General features: G+C 31.3%; 1 protein-coding gene across 11 annotated transcripts in view; it reads left to right on the top strand.

The window, feature by feature from the left end:
* LOC129002832 (neo-calmodulin-like) overlaps positions 1–22,732 on the top strand; it is a 106,818-nt gene extending 84,086 nt beyond the window's left edge. For 10 of the 11 annotated variants that reach the window (XM_054430923.1, XM_054430922.1, XM_054430919.1 and 7 more), the window contains 6 exons: positions 1,508–1,756; positions 12,723–12,756; positions 14,301–14,402; positions 16,382–16,517; positions 17,286–17,434; positions 18,664–22,732. In XM_054430923.1, the coding sequence (XP_054286898.1) occupies positions 1,508–1,756; positions 12,723–12,756; positions 14,301–14,402; positions 16,382–16,517; positions 17,286–17,434; positions 18,664–18,695 (702 nt within the window). In that variant the 3' untranslated portion in view covers positions 18,696–22,732. Of the gene's footprint in view, positions 1–1,507; positions 1,757–10,684; positions 10,854–12,722; positions 12,757–14,300; positions 14,403–16,381; positions 16,518–17,285; positions 17,435–18,663 lie in introns of those variants that run through there. The other variant, XM_054430924.1, reaches the window with a different exon arrangement.
* Positions 22,733–27,431: the final 4,699 nt, after the last annotated feature.

The raw sequence follows: 27,431 nt of genomic DNA, 5'->3' as shown, positions 1-27,431 counted from the left end.
TGATATACTGACAGATTCTCCTATTACACTATTTGTGATATCAATAACATGTTGTGATGGGCGGGCTAGGCAAAGATCCCGCTTGACATTTTCCAATATGTTTGGGAATTGGGCTCTCCCTCCAAATAATTCCTTACCACATCAGTCAAAAGATTCATCCTTTCAAAATGTACAATAATAGTACCCTCGATATATTGAACACATAGGGTTATACACGGGCTTTAAAATAAGTCTAGAACGCTGTTTGAAAAAAACAACAATAATTACGTTTAAGATTAAGTCGAGAAAAGACGATTCAAGTGGAACAGGTTAACCATTATTTCACTGAAGTAGAGTTTAACTGTTTAATTTGTAGTTAAACTCTCAACTCAATCCTAATGAACGCGCGTCATTTATTATGACATTTTTCAACCGTTATTAGATACAAATGATTTTGAAAAGAATATATTAGGTTATGTAACAGAATAAGAAAAAATTCTCGCATGGCTCTTGTTAGTATATAGTAACTGTAGCAATGCTTACGTGCTATATACATTTTTTCAGCTTTTGCATTCTAGACAGTCATTTATAATGGATAGAATCTACGTAGTGTTAAACGTAGAAACTCACATTTACGTCACAATAATGGTATATTGTATTGAATAAATGTAGTGTATTTGGCAAATCTTAAACCAACTACAAGAAAAAATAAATAATTACATATTTCCCTTTTTTTGTAATTTTTAGGTAAAGCTTAATTTTGCTCACTGAAAATATTAATTAACCTTAATTTAGGTCACAACCTAACCTGAACTGATACTTACTGTATCTAGAAGTAATCAGAATAAAGTTGAAAAATATATTAAGGTCCACCACTATGTATACCACTGTATCACTGTATACAATAAAGTGCCTCCAGTGACTATGTCTCTTTTCCAACTCGAGCAAAATTTCAATTACAAAGCAGGGTTTTTATTTTGTGCAATTTAGTTTGAAAAGGAGAATTTTGCATTATACTACTTCATATTATACACTCAAGATAGTAATATGTTTTGGTATTTTGAGAACAGTAGAAGAAACCACTCCATAATTAACTTTGTCACATGAGTCTGCTTATTGTTGACTAAAAATTATGTCACTCGTTTACTTTACAATTAAATTTGTGTTGTTGTTGTACTTTTTCTATTAGGTGATCACGATTTACTCGAATTAAGATTGTGGAGAAAAACCAAAAATTGTCCAAATATGTTTTTAATTGGTCTTTAACATGCAGCTGCTGTCTTTGCATTTACCTGTTCACATTTGCCATGAACGCATGTACATAGGACACGTAAATTAAGGGTTGAGCCAATATTGTACGAGGGAAGAAATAAACTATTTAATTTTAGGATTTGGCAAATTGAAGACAGCTGCTTCCTTGTTTTGACAGTAAATTGCACAAATTGTATGTACTTGAACGACCTTGGAATGCTATAAATAAAAATATAAGAGGATTGATGTGTATTACTAATCAGTATTTATTGTGCAGGCGCGCAACAAGCCTGCAGACGGAGGGGGTCATGTCAACCAAAAGGGAACAGCCGGACAGAAGTCAGCGACTACGCCGCAGGCCAAATCCTCTCAAACACCGGTCAAGAAACCTCCAACTGCACAGAAGGGACAAGTCAAAACTCAGCCGAAGCCAGCGCCCCCTCCAGTCAAAGCAGCTAGTGGAAAACAAAAGAACAAGAAGGGGCAGAGACATCAACAACATGATCTGGCAGTCACCATCAATCTAGTAAGTTTGAATACACAATTTATAATGTAATATTAAATTTTACATCTACGTAGGAAATTCTGCTAGTTCAGTAGCCGAAGCCATTGACTAAGCACTGCACAACATGATTCAACGCTAAATGCATAGGGCTGAAAACAAGAAAGCAGCAATACAAGCAGTAGGAGGTAACTACTATTGAGGACCAGCCGGTGCTGATTCATGGCTATTGTCAGAATGCAGTTAAATGTTAACGTATTTTTTTTATCCGTAGTTTGTGAAGCCCTAAGCAAATGTGTTTTTCCAAGAGGTATGCTCTTTAGCCTTGCGTTTGTCCGTATTCAGCAAAGTAAGGGATGATCTGGTAACTTACATTATTTGAACTGTAGTAGGCCTACTGATGAGATCCGAGCCCGTGACATTGCAGCCGTGGCATCAAATCATTGGCTTCAAATGGCTACAAACTGAGCAACCAACCAATATGAGCCTTAGGTTTACACCTCTCACAAGTAGAGCGCTTGAAAAACGACTTTCTTAGTACATGTACTGTTCTTTATCAGATGCAATATGTGTCATTTGGCAGTGTTTTCTGGAATTATATTAGAGTAAAGTCATAACATCTTCCCTAAAAGCCACATGTTTGGCTAGTCAAGTTTGATCATTTGCCAAACGATGACATACGGTGCTTATATTCACTTAGCATGGCTAATACTGGCAGTCTCTGTTATACATGACTTATAAACTTGGGTTGAAGTCCTGATTTTATGCCCCGACAACATGTAATACAGAGAGCGTAACACAGTTCTTAAGCTTTAAAACTATCACTTGCACAATGTTTTTAGTGTAGTTTTTCGAAAATGTTCATCACAAACTAAAAGATTTTTTTATATTGACGTTATTGCCGTTTGGTCGATCAAGTGTTTGTAGTCTCGTTAATCAAATGATAATGCACGCCTTTTTGAAAAAAAAAATGGCATTTTAACAGAGTTGTATAGTTGTTTCCGAAGCAAAACTAATAATTCAATACCCTTCTACCTTTGGTTAAGACATTAGGTGAATAAAAATACTAATTTACAGTAAATTATTACGTAGATTTTAGATATAAGCCATAAATAGTGATTACCTTCCCCAATCGGTTTACCATTATTCCCAAAGGTAGGAAATTTTAAAAACCATTTATAAAACGTTTCATCTCTTGTTTAGAATCTGACTGCGGTTAAACATTTTTAACTGAATGATCTGCTATTAATACAATCCACATTTACATATAATTCCGTTAAAAGGAAAGTCATTCAGTTGAACTGGATTCGCCTTAGAGGACTCTAGAACCAAATAAAAGCTGAGGAACGAATCCTAAAAGACATTACATTTCTTGTAACTTGTTTGTTCTATAAAATGACACCTCAATCGTAAAGATTGGAGATAAGTTGGACGGTTGAAAATGGGATGTATCAGAGAAAACCCACATTGTGCTATTAATTAATACATATGACAACATAGGATCAGTATTAGAAAAAACATGGTACATGGTAACCCAATCCCTCTTTATTTGTCAGCGATTCACATAAAAGACGAGAGCACCATTGTTAATGAATATGTCAACTGGTATATAGTGTGAAATGGTGAGGTCAAGTATCAACAATTTTTTGCCTCAAAGATCCATAAGGCTGCTGTTTTAGTTTAAATAATTCGATATCAAAATATAGTCTAAACAATATATGACCACAAGATATTTCTTTGTGAGACATTTTGTTTTCCATAAACCTGACAGATATGTGTGACGGTTGTGTGTACCTATAACAGATTTTCTTGTATATCTAGAAATATGCAAACTTGCAATATTGAAATGTGATTAGGGAATAAATTCAATTAAAATCGGCTGACTCTTCTTTTGACCAAGGGAAACATTCTAATTGGAATATTTTAAGTGGAATGTTTGTAGCAAATTGAAGGTGAATCGTGCATTTCCTGTCCCCAATTATAAAGCCCTCACAGAAGCACTTGTGACTTGTGAAGACTCGTCAACAACCTTTCAATGACCTTCTTCTCCTTAGCTTTCTGATCACCACGTCTGTGGGGTTTGATAAATAAAAAAAGTGTGAATTACTTTAGGTAGTAATACAAGATTTATTTGTAAATTGAAAAGATTTTTGATTCGAAATTACATAGAAATTACGGTTGTTTTGAGTTTAATTAAGTTTTTTTTTCAGGAAATCGTTCTGATAAAAATCTGTTAAGTATTTATTTTCTAATTAATCCGAAATATATGTGTAAATTAAAATACCAGCCAATTAGTAGTTGTCTAATGGAACATTTGCTAATTTCTTTAATTAGCTAAATACTCAACTGAGAAATTGGCTTTTGCCATACAGTATTATTTGGGCTGTTTAAATAAGCTAGAGTAGCTAATATGTACTCGTATTAACTAACTGATGGTCTAAAATGCACACTTTCATGGAATAAAAGAAAACATCTACTTTACTGTTGTTTAGAAGATAACTTATGCCATTTGGTGGATTTATTGGCTATAAAGTGTAAGGAGGTTTTTATAATAAATTTAAAGCTTGATTGTTATTTTTTTTTAATAAATTAAAATTGAGCAAAGCTAACTATTTCCGAAACTGGACAACCTAGTTGATTCTAAGACAGGTTTGTGCTACATGCTTTACCACGGATAATCTTTCTCTTGTTTAAGCACTAAAATACCGTATCCTAACTCATAACTGATTCATTGTAGAGAACATAACAAAATGTTATTTAAAGAATGATGGGAAAAGAGAATAATTGAGATAGAGAGAATAAATGAGAAACTGTAATTAGAAATATTCGAAGGACCAGAGAGTAATGTTGATCAATGGAAATATTGATGAGATAAGAAAAATATATGAGAGAGAGAGAAAAATGAACACACATTTAATGGTAAAGAGAACAAGACACACTATTTATTTACTTTTTGGTACACAACACATGTTAACAAAAGAGAATAATTTAATTTGATTAAGAACACATTTTGCAAGGGAAAGATGTGTACATTAAATCGAACATAGAGTGTTAAATTATATGAATGGTTAAAGTTTACTGAACAATAACCTTTCCAAAATATTCGTTGTACAAAAAGTGTGAAATATTTGTCAAATTCCTTAAAATTTGATTTTTAAACCCTAAACTCAATTATCTTATGCAAAAAGGAAATGAAATTTAGTCATTAACTAATCATTCTAGAAATGCTCTTGAAGCCAGAAAATATTTTTCATAATAGTATCTTAATTTCTTTGGTTCAAAACATAAAAAAAACTTGATTCCCATAGTTTTCAAGTTGACTCTATACTAACCCAACGTAAATTTACATCTACAACCCTTTGATAACATTTAATTAATCCAATGATTATATGGAATTCTGGATTATGTTGATTGTAAAATAAAAAAATTAATATATTATCAATGATTATTCATATACTAAAATGTCAATCTCATCCTTATGTATATCATTTTAGAAAGAAGACTTGAATTGAAATGTGGTAAATATTTGACAAGGATAAATAATATATCAATATCATATTTAATATCCTGTGTGATCCTGTCATGCTAGTATATAGGACGACGAGTTAGACAGGTATTTGATACATAAAGCCTCGAATTTCTATTACAGCCTGAACGAACTTTCTATAAATACAAAAATAAAACTTTCTGTCAAAACCACATTAGACCGCCCTTGATTCAAATGGAATGTCAAAATTCTACACGATTTATCTGGTGTACCACGTTAACGTGAACAATTAATATTTATTTAGCTTATGTGAATAAAATATTTGCAGAGTAATATGTAGGATTCATTTAGAAAAGATTATGTCACTCAATTAAATATAGGGAATGTTGGTAAAATCTTAATATTGTTTCTACGATGTTGTTTACGGAATGTAGGCCTAAACTGATGAATAAGTTAAATATTTAATAACTTACGGTATTAAATCATAAATGTTGTTGGTTTGAAAATCTGATTTATCACAATATCTAGTCACATAAACGTACATCTTGTACTTATTTAACTAAATAAATAATCTTCAATAAATTACTTTTCGTTTGTCTGAGCCAGTATTACTAATATAATTTTCTTAGATTATTATGTATTTTATTTGTACAGCCAACCTATATAAAAGAAACATACATAATGTGGCAACGTCGATAAAAAGATGAAACGGTTTTCATTTTTTTGCTCATGAAATGCATTTTCTTCTTATTCTAACGATCAATCCCGAAAAATTTGGTAGAAACATAGGGAATATGTAAACGATACCTACTTTTTGCTTGACATCAAAGGGTAAAAATTGTTTTCCCTCAAAGGAAAAACCTACTCATTGAATTTTATACAGTTGTTAAATAACGTTAAGGAATATAACAGAAAATTAAATAACCTTAAATGTATAACCTTAACAACCTACTTAAAACTAATTTAAGAGTAATTTTCATCAGAAATATTTTATCGAGAAAGACTTAAGTTTTAAACCGTTATGACAAATATTTTTCGTCATACTGCAGCAAAAACAGCCGTTTTTTTATAAGCGTTGTGGGCTTAAAGTAGCATTTTTACTCTCTAGGGAGTAAAAAGCCTTTTTAGTCCCTAGGGAGTAAAACTGCTGCTGCTGTAAACAGTTGTAAATTTCGATTGCAACAATCACATGGATCGAAGTAATTTATCGGTTCATTTATTAGGTAAGGTTTTAGCTTATTGTTGCATTCTTGATAATAGTTCGACATATCAACGGTATAATGCACAGTCACAAAATGGTAATAGACGAAATTATTGAATCACTAACTAAACAGCTGCTGATTTACATTAGAAGAATTAAAGAAGAGCTAGAAGTTATTTTGAGGAGTTATCTTTAGAAAAGTATTTTAATTTCATAGCTTAGTTTGTTAAAAAGTGATGCAATGTGAGGAAAAATATAGTTCATCACACAGGCAAAAAGTGTCTTTTCAACCCTCACTAATTTTCCCCCGGGTCGAAAAGAGTCACTTTAGGCTCTAGCTACGAAATATACTAAATTAACCATTAAATTGTACAACAAATCCCTTTAATTGTTTTACAACAATACAGCTTGGCAAGACTTTTATGGCATCTCCATAATAAAACCATAACAAAGTGATTCAAATGATACAGTGCGTCCAGAACAGCCCTGCTTACAATATCGGCCCAAATGTTAAAAATTGGCCTCTGACCAACTATGTTTGGCAAACAAGCCTCTCCAGGACTGTAAACGGCGCCAATAGCATGCAATACATTCTCTATAAATGTGTAAATGTAGCTGGGTTTAATTGGAAACTTACATTGGCCTGAAAAAGGACAGGTTTTTACAATGATATGATTTTTTTTAATGTTTATGATTGCTATACCACTATAGCATTGTGAAAGTTATTACAAGTATGACAATTAAAAAATATTGTTGAGTTTGATAAATAGCATTTCTTAACGTAGTGGTATACATGTTTTTTTCTTGTTACACATATGTGAGTTTACATTCAATTGGTCTACGCATGAATAAATATTTAAATAGAAGGTGAAATTTACAGGCTTGTCCATACAGAGTGAAAAAACGTCCCGTGACAGTCAAATATTCCAAAAAGTAATAAAGAGCTTCAAAACTTATCACACACTACACAAATACTAGATATTTACATTATTCTTACACATTATTCAATGATACGCTGCCTTCTCAGGGGGTCGGCCTGCTAGGAGTCAGAAGAAAATCTTAAATGTAAGATATGTTGATATGCACATCAAAGTAAGAACTTTACTAAGAAATTTAGAAATAAATTTAATAGTAGAATTTAATGCCTAAAATTTGAACTCAAAAATACAACTGAGTGAAAAATGGCAACCGTTTTATTGAATCTGTCATTCGAATCTTTGAACGGTTGCCATTTTTTACACAGTTATATATTACACAGTTGTTCTTTTGAGCTCAAATTTACGGCATTGCATTTTCTTAATAAGACCTTTACTTTGATGTGCATATTGACCTATGCATAAGTTTATGATTTTCTTCCCACTTTTAGTGTGCGCCCCCTGAAGATTTAAAGTATAAATATCATTGCAAAATAAATGAATCTTTGAATAGCATGCAATGCAAGAATCATGAGGAAATGTTGAAAGACTAAACAGAGTCTTGATTTGGATAAGGCATTATATTTTTCAAGCATTGCAGATGACGTGATGAAGCTATGCAAAAAGCACTATAACATAAAAGATATTTTAACGACTGTCTATATGTATTTTCACGCCATATGTGAACTCTATTCAAGGATGCAGGATGAGTTCTTAAATGAGAGCATAAGTCGAGGAGTAGATTAAATTAAGCGTCTCTATTAGGAGAACACAGTGACACATCCCCAACCCCAAAAGGTCATTCCTTGCCAAAACACGGGAGATTGTTGCTTGTTGAATATAGCTACAATATCGTTGCTGTTTGAAATTAAAAAGAACACCATTTTTGTTTTGTTCAAAGTCCAAGTTTGTGATTTTAAACTGCCGTCGTTTTGACTAAGATGAACCATCTGAGGTATCTTTTTTGGTGCTGTGTTTTTCTTTGTGATGACCCAAATAAAAATTCTTATTTATATTTGCTTCAAAACGTATATCTTTAAGTAGGCCTACAACTCTTATTTGAAAAACTCGGTTGTATTATCTGCGATGGTAAAAAAATTACTTTCCTATACTTTTTGAGACCGTATAGTATATTCTTATAGGTAATCCTCAGGGCTTAACATTTCACGTTATTCAATATTTTTCATTGCCATGCACAATATAATAAATAAGATTTAGAATAGCAAGCTAGTTTAACTCTCTCAGTATAGGGAAAGACCAGTATGTCTGAATATTAATTTAAAATGTAATATTTTTGCATATATTTACCATCTCGAACATATTAATATTAAAATCTTAAGCTTTGGTGAGTCGGTGGCTCAGTTGGTAGTGTCACGAACTTCGGGCCCAAGGCAGCGATGTCGTGAGTTCGGATCCTGGTCACTGCCACTAAAATTTATCAGTACAGTTCACCTTTGTACTGTACTGGCTCACCCCTTGCTTTGCTGGATACGTTCCACGCACAGATATGTGGACGGGCAAATGCAAGGTTAAAAGAGGCCGCCGACCTCTTAAAAAAATCAAAATTATCAAGATATGTTAGCAGAGGTTTTATTTTATCCGACTACCTTTTCGTGACGCATCCGTTTAGCGCAGACCCTTGTCATGAACATGCCTCCATTTTGTAACTCTTGGCGTTAGCAATTAGCGTAACGACTCTTAAACTTCCTCTTCCCCTTGTTCCATTCATCCCATTTTCGTGAGTAAGATTCGCTCTTGAATTCTAGGACAATAGGAATGTTTGTAAGCACGGATTAAGCTCTCTGTTTTTCTCAGACGGTTTACTAATTATTGATTTTGTTACGTCCCTATATTACAATACTTCGTTAATCTCTAACATAATGATTCTCATCTACTTGGACCATCTCACTTTGGAAATTTTGTTTGCTCAAAGAGGAACTAAGAAAGAGGAATTGCATGAGCCTTTCATAGCGGCTTTTCCGTATCGCATAATCAAAGTTTAGCGTAAATCTCATAACCCTATGTCAACTTTACTTAAAATCTCTATCGTGAACATACAGTATATGCAATAACAAGTTAGTAAATAAATACAAAGATTTTTTTTTATCTCAAGGATAAAACTTGTTTTATTTTGTGTAGAAGTATTTTGATTATTAGATTAGTATAATCAATATACCAGACCTAAATGTTTGTGGATTTATTAATAAGAATTGGTCATTAATTATAAAGACATAGTTACTTGAAATGGTCTTTTATGCAGAAATATTGCAAAATAATCCAATTGAATGAAAACCCATATCATTTACTAACACGTGCTATGTAAGTTCTACGTAAGTGAAAAATACTTATAAGATTTACAATCTTTAGAAGATTTTATTGAAAAAAGAACTAGTGTAACATACCCTGTTTGGAGATACAAAAAAATGAAACTAGGCATTTATACATGCATAAGGCATCATTGAAATGGAAAACATAAAGATGTGGTATATAGTAGTATTTTAAAGTTACTTTCCACTATTCATACAAAGTTTAAATGTGTTGCTTTTGATTTTCTCATCATCTCTGACACCACCAACTCGTTAGTCTCTTTCTACCTCGATAATCAAAAGAAATGTCGGCCCTTTTGTCTGGTTTGTGGCTTGTAATGCAACATGATATCTTTTCGTTGTTTGCCAACACATTCTTTTCGAGTATCAATTTGACAATCACCTCAAAGCAAAAATTGCGCGTTTCTATATGTTTATTTACTGTCATCACATCATACTGATTCAACATATTATTATAACAGTTAGTAGAGTTTAAATACAAATGCATTAAATAATGGCAATGTCTCGTGTATGTTTAAAAAAATCAAATATAAGTCACCATGTAACGAATCAATCAATTCTACCTATACTACCTACAGTGATTGCAGTTTTTTCGTCATCTATCACTAATCCCAAGGATTTGAAGATTTACTCTTTCTATACGTAAACAACAGTAGTCACTATCTACAAAGTATCGATTAATTATCAAACAGGCCAGATAAATTACAAATGTTTTACGTGTTGATTCTGGGTATAAATTATAATGGATTGAAAACATATTAAAAATATTATAAACTCAATTTTCTCATAAAGTAATGAGGAAAATTATGTTTCCTCTTGTTTACCATAGTTAAGTTTCCCTTTTCAATTTACAATTCCGTAAAGGCTACCACACTATACATCTGAGACGATGACAAACGGCCTAGAAATAACTGAGTCTCAACATCAAGTATTATTCTTAGACGACGAAGAGCCGAGTGGGGGCCCCACCTTCTCAAACTGTGATATTTCGGAATGTTCGTTGTCATTGTCGGTGCACCTTGATACGAGAAAACCTACAGAATAAATTAGTGATTTAAAAACTGTGATCCAAAACAATTGTGGTTGTTCAACTTTAAGTGTTACAATGGGGGACTGCAAACTGTCTGTGAACTACAAGAAAGAATACAGAAGGCTGAGAAGAATTACCAGCAATATAGAGAAGAAGATTTCGGTATGTTTTTGACTTGATAGATAAGAGTGTAGCTACAGTGAAAATTACCATTCTTCTGGCTAATAAAAATGTTTCATTATAAAGTAAATGATTACACTTAAAACTTAATTATATCATGGAATTATATGGACATTTAGGGAGATTTTCTAAGTTTATAACCTATAAAGCTTTCACAACAATACAACTCTTAAAATTTATTTTATGATCAGTATTAAAATATGTGAAATTAATAAAATCCTACAAATTTTAATTATTAATAAACAATGTAATCTTATTTACTGTTTTGTGGAATATTTGGTTAGTTTTGTAATAACCGAAATCCATGAATCGTTTCATTATAAACTTGGCTTCTGGCAAGAACTATCTTTTTCGAAACCCCTGCCACTTAAATTATCATAAGTAAATTATAGTAAAAGTATAAGTAGCCTATAGTATAAGTATAGTAAGTATAGTAAGTATAGTTATAGTAAAGTATTATCATAAAGTATTTGAATTAAAATTAGATTAGTAAATAAGCTAGTATATATTTTTTTCTTCATGATATACTAAAAGTACTACAACATGGCATGTTTTTATAAGTGTAGTGCCATAATAAACTGGTTGTTCAATCCCTTTGTATCTTTAATAATAATGAAAGTATTTTTTTTTGTTGACCTGGAAAATACATTTGATTAAAGAAAACATTCTATGAATATTTTAATAAGTCTAAACTCACTTACTAAACTACTAGACTTTATCCAAGTTCACAGTACTGTATGAAACAATAGTCTTTATTCTATCAACTAATATTTACCCAACATTCACACATCACCTTAATTCCTTATTAGTAATTTTATGAAAATAAAAGTAAAAAATAGGATATATCTTCAGTGTTTTCATTACCATTATTATTTAGATACGTGAACACAATTCTATGTATGACTATTATTGTGAAGGAGTTTAGAAATCAGTAAGAGTCTTTCGATGACTGTAACTGCATTTTTCTTTGCCAAGGTCATTAATTAGGAACATAGTAAATGTGTATACTAGTAACACGGACTAGTTTTATAATGTTTCAAATGAACTGCAACCAACACAAGATGTCAATATGAAGGTGAAAGTGTAGGTTCTTCTGAAACATAAAACTTCTTGTTCATTCAAATCTCTCCAGTCGTTATGATATTGTATTTCTTGTTCTTACACATGCTACAGGTTTTCCTTTCACATTACAAAAAGAGAGTATACGCAGTTTTTAATAATATTTCTTGTTTTGACAGTTGATTATATTATAACGATCAGATATCGTGGGACGCCAATACAATAGCAACTGTCGCAATGTTTACCGCATTTCCAGCCCGCACGCCATCAATGTTTTCGAAATGAAATATTTATACTTGTGTTGACATATAATAGATAAGAGCCGGCTGCAGGACGGCAGATATTACCGTTTGCGGCGAAATAGAGGAAATGCACGCGATCCAGTCTCTTAGCAAAATTGTTACGAACCTAGAGAAAAGGAAATAAAACAGTGTTAAAGTTTTTCGTTAACATCCTAGGTCACTAGGCTCTTGGTTAGAAACGTTTTATGCAAAGGATGATGAACTGAAGATACACAAACATTTTTTCTGAGGGAATAACCGTTCGGACGCATATGCCGTAATTAAAAAGAAAATGTTTCATGTGTTCTATATTAGGAACGGAAACAATACCAACGGGTTCAACAATGCTCATTACAAATTAAGCAGTACATTATTACAAATTGTTTCTCCAAATAACTTTATGCGATAGTTAACAAATACTGGTAATGAACATCCAGTGGATTGTATTGATCCAGTTGAAACATGAAATCAAGTTTTTTATTCAACACTAATTGTGTTTTCTTTTTTACAGTCGGAGTATGGACTTTGTGAAGACCAGGTGGCCGGTAGGTACAATTATGTAATAGAAAAGATAAAAAGGAATTAGTATTTAGTTTGAAAGAAACAAGTAAAGATTTTTTTTTACTCTTCTATGTAGCATATTTCTTTCTGCTTTTTACAATACGATAAAACAATGGAAAGAGTATAATTCTTAGAGTACTCAGTGCAGAGTGTTCAGTATGTATTCTAAGTATTCATTGTAGCTTGATATATTCTAACGGATCATACATTTACACTGAACAGTGTGTCAATATTCTACTACATGTATTAATAATGCCATATGCAGTCTTAAATTAAATTATGCTTTTCGTTTAGCAAGCTGCAACATGTTTCCTGGCTCGTGTACAAGAAGTAATGAATAAAATAAGCAATTATGTCTAAAATAATTGAACATTCTAATTTTCTATTAGGGTTGTAGGGTAAACAATTTCAATTCATAAAAACACAACATAGACACATTTTACTTAATATCTGAGTTGTAAATATAACAATTTAAAAATACAACATTGCAGTGCTTATGGCTGAAACAAATATACGAAAACATTTTAAGTTAAATAAAGAATAAATCTTATTGTCTTTTGCTGACGCAATTATAAATCCTATTGGAAGACCGATTGAATCATATCCTGTAGATAAATATTTTGTGAAATGATTAAATAGTCAGTTTATATTATGATGTAGAAGATAGACATTATAGAATGTTTACATTCAATTATTGGTAGTGGTACAGTTAAATTTGGTTACTCATCCTGTTTTATCTTAACAGAACTGTTTTTCAAACAAGAAAAAGTTGCAAGAATCTCTAATAAAGTGTTCTGCAATTGAGTTAAATTCCTCTTTTATTTTTTCACATTGTGGTGGTTGACGTTAAGAGAAGCAACGCTTTAAATTCTTTGCTCTTTTACTTAGAAACGGTTAGCTAGTTAAGTGTAGAAATAGGTAAAAAGTATTTAAAACAGAAAAATTTCTCAGTGGCTTGATTTATTTATGTCCCTTGCAAAAATAAAACTAGAAATCTTGTAGTTTCTTTTGTAGGACGAATATTGTACTCTGTCACTTATTTGCTTTAAGTACCAACATTTTTACTGGGATGACTCTAGGTATAGATGAAGACCTTGTTTAAACCAGTTAAGGTATTCGACATGTATTTAAATCGGCTGGCATTGGAGGAACATGTCAAAAAAGTGTAAAAAACATTGTTAGTTCTTGCTTTTTGCAATAAATGTAAACCTCTATCAATTTAGCAATAGTGCTCTTAGTGTACTTGTGTGATTTCCAAATGACTGATTGGAGGTTTTAATTAATAGGACTTTTTATAAATTAAGTTCGAATTATACCTGTACACAAATTTATTATAATTGAGTATTCTACCATCTGTTGAGTGTTTAAGTGTTTTTTAAGTGCCCATAGTATCTTGGTATACTAAATAGCAAATACAGTAATTTAAAAATGTCTTTTGGAATTTAATATGAGAATGAGACTTTTATTAATGGTAGTAGTATGATCAAAGGTGGACCTATTTTTCCCCTAATGATTCTTTTTTACGCAGAGTTCAAGGAGGCATTCATGCTGTTTGATAAAGACGAGGATGGGACTATCACGATGGCAGAGCTCGGAGTGGTCATGCGATCGTTGGGGCAGCGACCTTCAGGTAGTATACCAGATAGATTATGCAAAGATTTATTATGTTTCGTCAAAATTACTGCATGATAAACTACATTTTACAAATATTAGTTATACAGTAGTACCAAAATATGTCAGCCGTTTATTCATGTAATTTAGGCATATAATAAAACATGCCTTCAACACTTTTTAATGAACGTTCTAATAACACTTAAGAAGGTAATCGTAGTTTACCCAAAGATCTCGTAAAGATAGTTTTTACGACACAAGTAGTAATTTAAGACACGAGCTTCTGGCGAGTGTCGTAAAGTCTAATTAAGTGAGTTGCTTAAACTAATTTACCTACGACCATTTTTTAAATTAAGATTTTGAAGCTTCATTACCCGTACTCTTTAGGTTACTTTTTCATGGAATAGGTACGGCAATCAGCATTTAGGTTAAGGAAAGAATGTGTGACTTTTCGTTGGAGGTCGGCAGGTCAACATCTTTGTCGTTACCACCTGATAAACTGGCGTTCGAAGCATTACAATTTTACTTATTTTCTCTTTTAGTCAGTTATTTTACCCCACTAAATATGTAAAGTAACTAAACAATGCAGTTAAATAAATCTTTTTGATTTCAAAAATTGAATTAAAAAGGCTAGTTAAAAATATTTTTAGTAAATGCACTATAAATATAGTAAAATGGTGATCGATTTATTTGGCATGAAAAGGAACACTATGGTATTTGCACTTGTTTAAGAAGTTTGTGTTTCAAATTGAACCTGGTGATGACTAAAGGGATTAATCAAAGTTGATCGGCAATGCAACATATTTTGGATGCTTACCAAAAGGTAGATAGGATAATACTTCGCAGGACAACAGGTAGACAAGTACAAGAAAAAAGTTATTTGAGCGACAGGCTGAAAGGATTAATGGTCACTAGTTAGACATTAAGGGTATGGCTTGTCGGGTAAAATATTTATATGGTTTAGAAGCTCAATTAACACGCCGCGGTGTGTAAATGAATGCGAAAAAAGAGAAGAAGGAATGCTAAATAGTTAATCGCTAACTGGTTGATCTTCTTCAACCCAAAAATATTGTTAGTTATCTATTATAAAAGTGATGTAGTGTTTGCATCAACCACTTTACATACAAGAGAAGGCTTTTAAATGCAAATATAACTAAATACTATCAAGCTTTTAATGCCCACCCATTATTTATTGAACACATAATTAATTCAGAACCGTGGTTTGGGTGGTAATGACATACACCTCGTCCAATGATAGATGGCACCTAGATGGTAGAGCCACTACACTCTGGCTCGTGACTGATGGCCATTAGTAATGCATGGAATATATTATTCCCGCTGTAATAGGCAAGCCCCTTTGTTCTCTTATTTGGTAAACTGTTTAGGTCTGATTTACCTCTATCATTTACCAACACACTGTTGAGCCTGATTGGGATTGCATGATGTTAAAGGTGTTTAAAGTAACTTCCTTGTTTTGTGTTTTAAGAAAATATATTTTATTACAACGAGGTGAGATATCATAGTACAGCTAATATAAGGTAAATAACAATACTATAATAAATAATGTCTCCTGGGTTATTTGTTTCCCCTATAAAATAAAATTTTAGGTGATAGGGTTTGTGGTTGGTAGTTAAGTAAAAATCAGTACAACCACTATCCTCTTAAATAATTTAAATGATATGTAATTTTAGCTTTGTTTATTACTTACAGAGCAATCTTTCAGTATCTTTTAGATTATTAAAATATAACATTTCAAAAGTAACCTTATTGTTAATGTATATTTTTAATAAAATAAAATACTTTTATGACGGATCAAATATTTAAATGTAATAATAATTTTGATATTTGATTTTAAGACATATTTTAATTTGATCTTAGGGATATTTGTATCTCGTTTTACGTTGTTGAGCTGGTTATGGCCACACTTTAACCGCCTATGGTGACAATGGGCCTACAGTATCTCATCTTTATTTAATCAATATAATGAAACTTTAACAGAAACTGAGCTGAGAGACATGGTGAACGAAGTGGACCAGGATGGCAATGGAACTATAGAGTTCAACGAGTTCCTTCAAATGATGTCCAAGAAGATGAAGGGAGCAGAAGGTGAAGACGAGCTTAGAGAGGCTTTTAGGTTGGTTTTGATTACACATTGATTTACTTACTTAATACTTGATCTCCAAGAATATGTGGGAGAACAGAGTGGAAACTCGATCTCAATAAGAATCTTTAGGGTTTTAATTGATAAGTGTAGTATTATTTATTTTTATCTCATGCCTTTAGAGATATAAAAGGAGAATAGGGCATGTACACGCTTAGGGAACGCTTTAAGGAGGTCTTTCAGATAGATATCTTCATCAAATTGGGTGAGTCCGTAACTCACTTAGTAGCTCGACACTGAGAAGCTAAGGTAACAATTTCTTGAGTTTGCTTTCATATGCTACCAACAATATTCATCAAAACCATTTATTTTTGGATTGTATACTTTACTCACAAGGGTTAGGGGAAGTCTTGATCATTTACGATATCACTATTTTTATTTTTAGGGGTCCAAAAATATGAATGACGTAGTAAAAAATTAAATCTAGTATATCAGTAAATTTAAAAAATAAAAGCGATTTCGTATTTTTTTTCGAATACTGTGTTTGATACGTAAGGTCCCAAATGAAGAAATTTTCAATTAGTTATTGAGCCATCGATATGCTTAGAAGTTCAAAATAGATTTTTATGTCAGAACTTTAAACAAGAAAATTCTACCCTTAAAATGTTCAAAAAGACAATTTTTTGTATTGTAATATGAATCCGTAAAGGCCTATGAGGGTATGTATTGATTGTGATTTAACGCTATACGCTGTTGTATAATTATTCTAATTTATTAATACAAAGTCGATTCGTTTATCAGGGTTTTTGACAAGAACAATGACGGCTTGATCTCGTCGACAGAGCTGCGTCACGTGATGACCAACCTGGGAGAGAAGCTAACAGACGAGGAAGTGGACGATATGATCAAGGAGGCTGACCTCGACGGCGACGGCATGGTCAATTATGACGGTAATTATACTATACACAGTGTATACTACCCCTTGCCTGTCATAGCAGAAGCTGGGGAGATATCCAACATTCATTCAGTAACTGACCTGACTTAAATAACTTCTATATTAGTATTTTATGTAATTGCGGCTTCATGTTAAAATATAAAAATGCTCCATCCAATATTTAATTCATATGCTAATACTTTCATAAATCTTACAGAGAGTATGTATAGATTATGGTAGATACAAGAACTACTCTTTTATTCTGTTTGACTGGGCTTAATGAAGTGACCGGTAAGAATTAAATCGAACGCTTAAATGCAATTTCCTATACATAGATTAACATACCTGTTATTTTATTCTCAACAGTTTGAAATAATTTTAAGAGTATATAAAGGTACGGTATTTGAAAACGTACTTTGTTAAATAAACAAATCTCTTTGCAACTTAAAAAAATAACCATGCATATAAAGTGTAGGTATTATGCTTAAATATGTGGATATAAAAATTCCTTGTTTAGCCTCTGGATGTACATATGTGTAACTATTCCAGTAACTATGTACCAGTAAAATATTCACTCAATTTATTTGAATTGGATGGACGAATTATGATCGTGTGGAAGTATAGCGAACATTTTTTGTTTTTAAATAACACACAGAATAAATATTCTATTTTGCTATTTTTGTATTATTTATTGAATTTAAAAGCGTTAACTTTGTGCTATAATATAGGCAGTAAAAGAAAACAAAAAAGGCTTTGCTGAAGAGCTAGTTTCATGCATTATGGTATTTTTTTTATTATCCAAGCGATGTGATTAAAATTTGCCAAAAAAGGTTAACCTATCAAGGTATGGGTTTTTAATATATTAACCAGAAAGTCCTGAAATAACAATATCGTGTTTAACAGTTGTCGTGAAATTAATACATTGTTGTTTGAAAAAAAAAATCACTTGTGGTAACACGATTTAAACTTAAATATTATGAAATTTAAATTTGTAAATTCGACTTTACAAGTCGCAATTTTCTGGAGAATTCATTGTGTTTTATTAAAATATTTAGAGTTGATGGTTTGCTTTTACAGCTAAATACGAGTTCATAATACTGATTAATTTTATGATCAAATCATCAGGCACACGTTTACAAAACGTTGACATATTGACACGGTAAAGGTGGGAGTAAAACTCGCTCTTTTTACAGTCACAATCTTTCACCAACTACAGAAAGGTAAAATATTCACGATTTGTTTCAGAGTTTGTAACGATTCTGACATCAAAAAAATAAACGCTAGGAAGGTAGACTGAAGACGTCTCTGCATTCTAGCGGGGAAACCACTAACTACACGTCCACTATGCGATGCGCGCGCATCCCCATCGATAATTATTTTCAACCAGTTTTAAAATTTCATTTTAATCTACTTATACAATGAATATTACTTTGCTATTAATATTTTTCTCCAGGAGAGTACTTTAATCGTAGTATAATTTGTATATAATTTCTGTAAGTATTTTGTATCCGAAGTAGAATGATAATAAGGAGATTACAAACATATTTTTATATTGAAAGACATTTGAAGGAATAATTTAGCTTTTTTAGACGTATTTTAATAGCAAAACTGCGTAGTAAGATTTAAAAGTTTGAAAAAACATAACCAATGGAGTTTTCACAGCAGCCGAACGATCGATTCACATGAATTTAGCTATGAGCACGTTGGTAAAATAAACTTTAAAAGCGATAAAGATCTTACTGCGCAGTTAAATTTAGCTATCGTTATGAAAATCATAGATTATTTTACTGTACAATCATATTAATGGTTTAAATTTTGTATACAATTACAATAATCGTTATTTTAAATTTTACTATTCGAACTGAAACAATCGATGAATAGGTTGTGTTAGGGTAGTCTTGGATTTCAAAAATACAGTTTTGGTTTAACTACAAAATAAACCTTCCCGGATATGCCCTTAGTAGCAAGTGAAGGAAATTACATAAAATTCACGTAAAGGGATGGACAGTTTAAATGAAAAAAAATTATTTTACATTCCACCATTTCTTTTGGATGCCATTAACAAAGGCATGCCATAATCATTAAGGATTGGATCTAGACGATAACAATGAAAACATACATTTTTAGTTTTTGGAGCTTGCTAAACTATGCATAGTAGAGAAAAGAAAATTTACTAATTAAAGTACACCGACAGAAAATCTGACTCTAAATGTTGATGGACTATGTTAAAACAAGAATCGAAATTGAATGTAGTTCCCTGAACCAGAAACGTTTAATACAATCATTATAGTTTAATTTAATTTATTGGTAAGTGCTCAGAATTTGTTTACGAATATAAAACAATCGATCTTTAAACTTTTATCCTCATCAGGAATATTTACTAAAGTGATCACCTCACACATTCTTTTCCATCTTGAGCTTAAATTATTTCGTCACATGTAAAGCCACAATTATTTATTGCTATTTGCCTTAGAACACGAGGCCTAGTTAACCAAAATAAAAATAAAAACCACCACAGTGTAAATCTGACCACGTTTGTTCACATCATTTTGATTTAGTTATGTTTGTTTGATTATGTTTTTAATTTGTACATAGATAATAACCCAGTCTAAAGAAACTGGCAAGAAGGATGTTCAGTGTTAGAAAAGCTAGTTTATATAATATATGTTACCGATGTATGTATTGTTGTGTTGACGCATATTGTGAGCAGGTACTTATAAATATAACAAATTGTAAATCTATTTGTATTTCCCTAATGGATATTCAAGAAAACAAACACTGGATGTATAGACAAATAGTAATGTTTCAGAATGGAGCTAGTCATACTCACAAAGAAAACTATGCATCAATTCAGTTCATTAAACACTTATCATTTAATTTTTATTTAATAGGCAGCATTATTTAATAAAAGTAACGATAGTACAGTGAGTTATAGAAAAAATATTTGAAATTATTACACCATATTTAGATTATTAATAGGCATTGGTTGAAATACTACACCATGTTATACATATGCATACAGTTTTCACAAATATGGTACTCTTCTTAAACTTAATTGTATAAAACTCGTTAATGAGTTAAACATTGATATCTTCAGTAGACCGTTAATAACCTTAATTTGGCTTTTTCGTTTAAGAATATTTTGTAAATTTACGGTGGTCTTTTCATTAAGTTAAAAGCATCCCACTAAACAATGTTTCCAATGTAGACAGCCTTTAATTAGGATTTAAATGTGCATTTATAAAGACATCTGAAATATTATTAGTTACGCTTACCTGCTCACAATTAAAATAAGTGTTCTCAATAAATGTTTGTTTAGCAAGGAGATCAGCCAATCATGTATCCTTATACCCTCAATCATATGAGCGGTTATTGGAATTTGTGTAATTCTTAGTAAAATCAATCTATACAAAGCTAAATTAACATTGGTTTCAATTTGATATGGATATAGCTGTCAATAATCATTTTAAGTATTGCTATTTTGAGGTAAAATAGTCGTTGTTAATTTTACTTACAATAGTTAACAAGTATGTTTCACAGTTTAGTTTTTTACGAGATTCGTTCTCTTATTAAGTGCGATCATATTATTTCAGGGAATTCTAATATATTACTGTGTTCATAATATTAATACTCGCGTACAAATATGTTAAATGCAGTTTATTTAACAATATCAACTGAAATGTTGAGTGGAATTAGTGTATATTATTGATTGCATGATATGAATATGTTGCTGTTGTTATTGTCATAGCCCAGAGTTAGGAACGGTTGGCTCCATTGGTGCCATTTATTTATTTAGCTTTATACAGCATTTTTAAATTAGTTTACAAACTAGGTTAAGAGATTTGTGAGATTTTGCTTCCACAGCAAATGTTTTCTTAGCCCAATAAGATACATATTTGTAAATTAATTACTTTAGTAAGTAATGACTTTGATACGTTAATCGATACGTTTTGTAATGTTAGTTAGTATTGGTTGGTTTGTTTGTTCGTTCGAATTTGATGATACCGATAGATTAATGTTGATGAAAAATATCTAATTATTAGGAAAATATATTCATTCACTGTTATATTCAACAAAATAAACTTAACAGAGTTAAGAATTTTATATATTAGTTTTCAGAAGAATATTTTCATCCCGGTAACAGTACGAGGGGAAAAAACTTATGACACAGAACGTGTACACTCCACCAACTACGCGATGGTACTAGTAGGTTGCTTCAGTAATAAACTTAAGACACTAACTCTTAAATAAACGACATAATCAATACCAATGTTGAATAATCAACTAAACAATACCCACTTAATAAAATGGTTGTTAAATAATACGGAGGAAGAATCCCCATTGTTGGCACGTGAATATAGTTTTATAGTGAGGAAACTATTAATGATGTTAAGATGCCAGAGTCTATAACAAGAAATGTTACAAATATTTTGTAATACTGACTTGTAATACTTAAGCTCGCGATCACTTAGAATAATCAATCTATTTCTATTCAAGGTAGTGCGTATTTGTTACATCGTCCGAAGGTTAGCTGGAAAGAAGGAATATGCTTAATGTCTACTGTAGATTCGTAGAAACCCATGTTAGTTAGCGGCCTTGGCCAGTGTTGATGTCTCTATGTATATAGTACGGGCTGTATGTGTAGCAGGTGTATGTATGTAGAGTGAAGTAGGTGAACTGTGGTTGTGTTACCTTGTACGGTGGTAGTGTGTGAGGAACATTTTTAAATATTTAAAATTATTATTTATTCACGCTGAGCTCCCAAAGATGGTTTTCCCAGAGATGAAAAAGCTCGGCAATGGTTAAATTGTTTAACTAATTCCTTTATCCGTCTAGTTTTTTTAAATTTCTAAGTTAGTTTTCTCCTTTTCTTTCTTCACTCCATTTCGTTCCAGCCCTTGGGGATTTTGTCTCCGGTTTAGGATTTTTTGTAACAAAGTTATTTAAATATATATATTTTTTGGCCTGATCTTAACCTGGTCATATAGTAAAATATTTATTTCACATTGCTTTTGTTAAACTATTACATGTAAAGTTTGTATTAAAACACGAAGTTGCAGATATTTGCATCTAAATCTAAGGGGTTTCAAAATGTTAACTTTTAGTTTAAACAATTCTGAGCTAATTGACATCCCACACTGCCACCTAAAGCCATTAATGACTGGTGAAAACCCAAGATACGCCTCATATGAACACATAGATCTCCGTTACTGCGTTTTAAGATTGATATTTTATGCTGATGCAAGATGGCGGATCGAATGTACTGTCCGAAGTTTATACTTCAGCGTCATTGTTTAATATAATTAAAAGATCTTGTTGTTGTTTTATTTAACACCCATTCAGTAGTTGGTTCATTAATATTTGTTGTTAGCTTTGATAAAATCCACCTTAGAATAATGAGTCGAATCAAATTTTGAATAACGATAGATAAATACCCCCACCACAGCTAACCTGCAGACTTAGCAAATTTCCATTTTCCTGATTGGATTTACACTAAGATGTCTCCTTAAAAATATCACATTTGTTCCCTATTTAATCATAATTAGTTTAACGAGTACTTAGGTTTGCTGCAACAGGGAGGGTAAAAAGTTTTTTTTAAATTTAAAATGTTAAAGGTACTGTAGTTTAGTAATAAATTAATGTATTTTCCAAATTTTATCAAAATGTGTTTATAAACAAGCAAACTACAACAGTTGACTTATTCTCCATAAGAATAAAATGGGTATTTTAAAATTACAATTTTTTGAATTTTATTCGCAACAATTAGGCTCATAATAACGCTTCAATATACTAAACTATTTGTTTTTTTAAGCTCTACAAAATGTTTTAGAAAAAAAGTAAAGTAAAGTAAGTAAATGAAAAGTGTTAAAAGAAAGCAGCTATAGGGGTGTTCATTGGAAAACGTTCCATATAAAATGTTGTGTAAGGCTTTTAACTGACACAAGTAGAAGTAGTTGGTCAATTTGTAATGAATCCTAATACATCGTTGCGAAAATGGCAAAGTGTTTTCATAGAAATTTAGTTAATTTTACCATACAAAATTACGCTTTTCTACTGCAATTGTTTAATGGTAGGAGATAGAAAGAAAACTTAAACACGTAAAATATTTGTTTAAAAAGAACTTTTTAAATCATATAAAATGTATTATATATTTCTGTTTAAAGGTCTTGAATTTTCAGCTTTTTTTAATTGCAAAATAACACGAAAAATTCACTTACTACAAGTTATTTTAAATAGTAGTTCAACAATAAGCTTGAAAAAGATTTAGTGCTGTTCCGATCAGTGGTTAGGGTAATATGTAAAACAACTTCATAGTCTTTTTTTAACGTTTTGGCCCACCCTGTAAATATGGTTAAAGATGATTAGCTTTTTTTATAAAAAAATTATCAGAGTTAATTAGTCCTTAATTGATACACCCTAAAGTACATCCTAAATTGATGTATCACACAACCCATGTTTACATTTGAAAATATCTCAAAAAGCGTTCCTACCCCACAAGTTGTGCTCTTTTGGGACATTTTTCGATATTTGAAATGTGATTATTGGATTTGGCAAGGCCAACCTAGGGGGAAATGAGAACGAACAAGTGTTAAAAGCCTTACCTTTGTACACAACAGAAATGGATGGTTTTAAATTTCACACCCTGTTTATTAGCATTAAAACGGTGGGTATAATTAGTGTAAATAAATTGATTATTTTAGATTTATACTATACTGAGATACTATACAAGAGAGAGGGTATTTCAAAGTAAAGATAAGTGAAAGGTGACAGTTTTGTTAATGACTAAGCTCCGATGGTTCCCTACTATCGCAAAAGAGATTAGGAGCTTGAGACTCCTAAGACAGCTGGATCAAGTCTTAAACCATCATGAGGTTTCGTTGTGTCAACCCAGCAGTTATTACTTAGGCTAGATCCACTGTCAGCCTGATGTGACTGATTTGAGACGGATAAAGGTTTGCTGATGAAAATGAAAGGCGTATAAAATGCCACAAGGTAAGATATCTTCAATACTGTTACAACTAGAACCTCTATAATTCTCCAATAAGTATAGGATAGTTTGGCTTCATTCAGTTTTTGATACTAAAGAGACATTATTTTTATTCAAACTAGAGATATCTAAAATGGCTAGAGTACAACTATATATTTTTCTATAAATGGAAAGTGTTTGAAAGTAAACAAACTTGAACGGTCTGAATTTCTGGAATGGCGACCATAAAATTTTAGGCATTTTAAGCCAAGTAGTATGGATGGAGATGGGTGTAGGATGAGTGGCGCGATCTTGTTAGTGACTAAGGCCGACACGTTCCATACACAGATGTTAATTAATAGCCCATACAACGAATGGAAACTGGGGACCTACACTGCCCAGCTAACCCAAAGTGTCGTAATTAACAAAAAGTGGATTTTGAGAAAACCCAATTCAAAGTTCACTATATTGCTGAATTTTCCCCCTCCAGTACTATTTTAATTTTATTTTTACCAAATGATAGATACATTCATGTTGAATAAATGTGGCAAGTTAATTTGATTGTTCTTGATATTAAATAAGTAAATAAAATGATGATAAAAAGGCATGTCGTACATACGGCGGTTATATAAGTAACCGCCGTATTTATTTGTAGATAGAGTGCCGTAAGTAACAAGGAAAGCTTTCATAAAGGAATAGTATTTTATTAATATAAAATTAATCACCATTATTTTTTCTCAAAATTATTTAATATTTGTTTAAAGTCAATTTTTTATATATAATAATATTTTTATGTAAATTAACAACATGTTACAAGTACTTAGGGTTGTAAATAATAAGTTATGGGACATTCTAAAATAATACAAAAATTTATTGTATGGTGAAAAACAAAGTGATACAAAATTACATTAAGAAATTCTGAATGAAAAATTTATTGCATAATGAAGTAAAGTTACCAAAACGTGAAAAAATTAGTCATAGCAAGACAGGTTTCAGTTAACAATATGGTAATGGTTATTATATACATAAATGAGGAACACAATTTAAAAACTGAACAGGAATTTTTTTAAGTTAAAATTTACATGAAAAAGTTATGAATGAAAAAGTAATTAATTGTATAATGATAATGAAGTAAAGTACAATAACATGACAAAAAGTGGTCATAGTAAGACAGGTTTCAGTTTACACTATGACAATTGTTAGGCCTCTTGAAACTAGAATCTATTATTTACAAAAATGTGGAACAAAGTTTTTTCAAACTTTTCTGTCAAGCCTTATCTAAATTAAACTATTTTATTGTAACAATCACTAATGCTTACTAGACAAAAACTTATTTAACTATTTTATTGTAACAATCACTAATGCTTACCAGAGAAAAAATATAAGTTAGGTAACAAAGTAAAGTCTGTTAACATAAAAAAATGATTCATCCTACAGAAATTGACAATTTTAAGTTTAACCTTTTACTTTCTCCCCCTATACCATAGTATATGGAGAAAGTATTGTTTTCGTCAAAATTTTCGAGTTTGAGTTTTGAGTGGATATATTCGTTTTGGGTCCCCCTGGACCCGAAAAAGTGGTTTTCGAAGTGATGTCTGTGTGTGTGTGTGTGTGTGTGTGTGTGTGTGTGTGTGTGTGTGTGTGTGTGTGTGTGTGTGTGTGTGTGTCTGGATGTGTACAGAGGTAGAGACTACACCTGTGGTCCGATTTTGATGAAATTTGGTATGTAGGTTCTAATCCATGGTATATCCAGGCATTTTTTTCATTTTTTTGAAATTTTGATTTTTCATGGGGATTTTCTCATAAAAACCCATATAAAACCAGAAAAATAGGATTTTCTCAAAAATGGCCCAAACGATTTTGATAAAAATTAAGTATGTTGTAGCCCTTTATATTCTGAACAAAATGGTACAAATCCCATTTCTGTAAAAATTATGGTTCAAAAGTTATGGTAAATTATGTTATTTTCCCATAAAACCCCCATAAAATAACAAAAAATTGGATTTTAGACAAAATCCAGTTTTTATTTAACATACTATGTCATGGTCCTTACAATTTTGATAGTTATTTTTCATTTTTTTAAAATTTCGATTTTTAATGGGGATTTTCCCATAAAAGCCCATAAAATAACGGAAAAAAAGGATTTTCCCCAAAAATGGCCCGAACGATTTTGATAAAAATTTAGTGTTTTAGTCCTTTATATTCTAAACAAAATGGTACAAATCCCATTTCTGTAAAAATTATGGTTAAAAAGTTATTGTAAATTATATTATTTTCCCATAAAAACCCTATAAAATAACGGAAAATAAGATTCTCCCTAAATTGGCTCAAACGATTTTGATAAAAATTTAGTATGTTATAGTCCTTTAAATTCTGAAGAAAATTTTACAAATCCCATTTCCGTAAGTTTACTCTCACCGCTTACACACGATAAAGGTTGTTGACAAACTTATGGGAGAAAGTATGTATCAGAATGCTGATACCGTTTATTTTATGAAGGATTGTTTTTTAATTGGATTCATACTAAAATGTTGCATAACAACTGATCTATACATAATCAATCAGAAAAAATAAATTCTCATAATTTTCTCAGGATTTCATAGAAGACAAAGTTACTAATCCTCACCTCTGTTAACTGTTTTTATTACCATTAGATGAGTTTAAGATTGAAAATAAAAGTAAAAAAAAAAATGTTATAGGTAAGAATTAGGACTTTCAGAGAATAGCCATAATGTAGTGTCATTATCAAGATATCTTATTATAAATTAACAGTACTTAAAATCACCTCACCTCCGTGATAAATTAGTAAAAAATGAAATATTCCCTCCTCATTAAAGTCCATGTTATTCTTATTCTCACAGGTTGAACTGTTAAATCTACTCTAATTTTTTGGAAGCATCTTGCTTTTTTTGTTTAGTTGATTTGTTTCCAAATCAGTTTCCAAATCTGTTGGAAAAATATTTTTCCAAAACTATTCAATGTTGGGGTAATTAGTTAATCCCTAGATAGCTAGTTAATAGTGTTCCATCTAAGAAACTAATAAAAT

Source organism: Macrosteles quadrilineatus, unplaced genomic scaffold, assembly GCF_028750875.1.
Source record: "Macrosteles quadrilineatus isolate MER2022 unplaced genomic scaffold, UCM_ALF_1.0 Scaffold_9__3_contigs__length_116548681, whole genome shotgun sequence".
In the NCBI taxonomy this organism is placed as follows: Eukaryota; Metazoa; Arthropoda; class Insecta; order Hemiptera; family Cicadellidae; genus Macrosteles; species Macrosteles quadrilineatus.
Note: the sequence above shows the minus strand (reverse complement) of the source record. Positions and strands in the feature narration are given on the sequence as shown.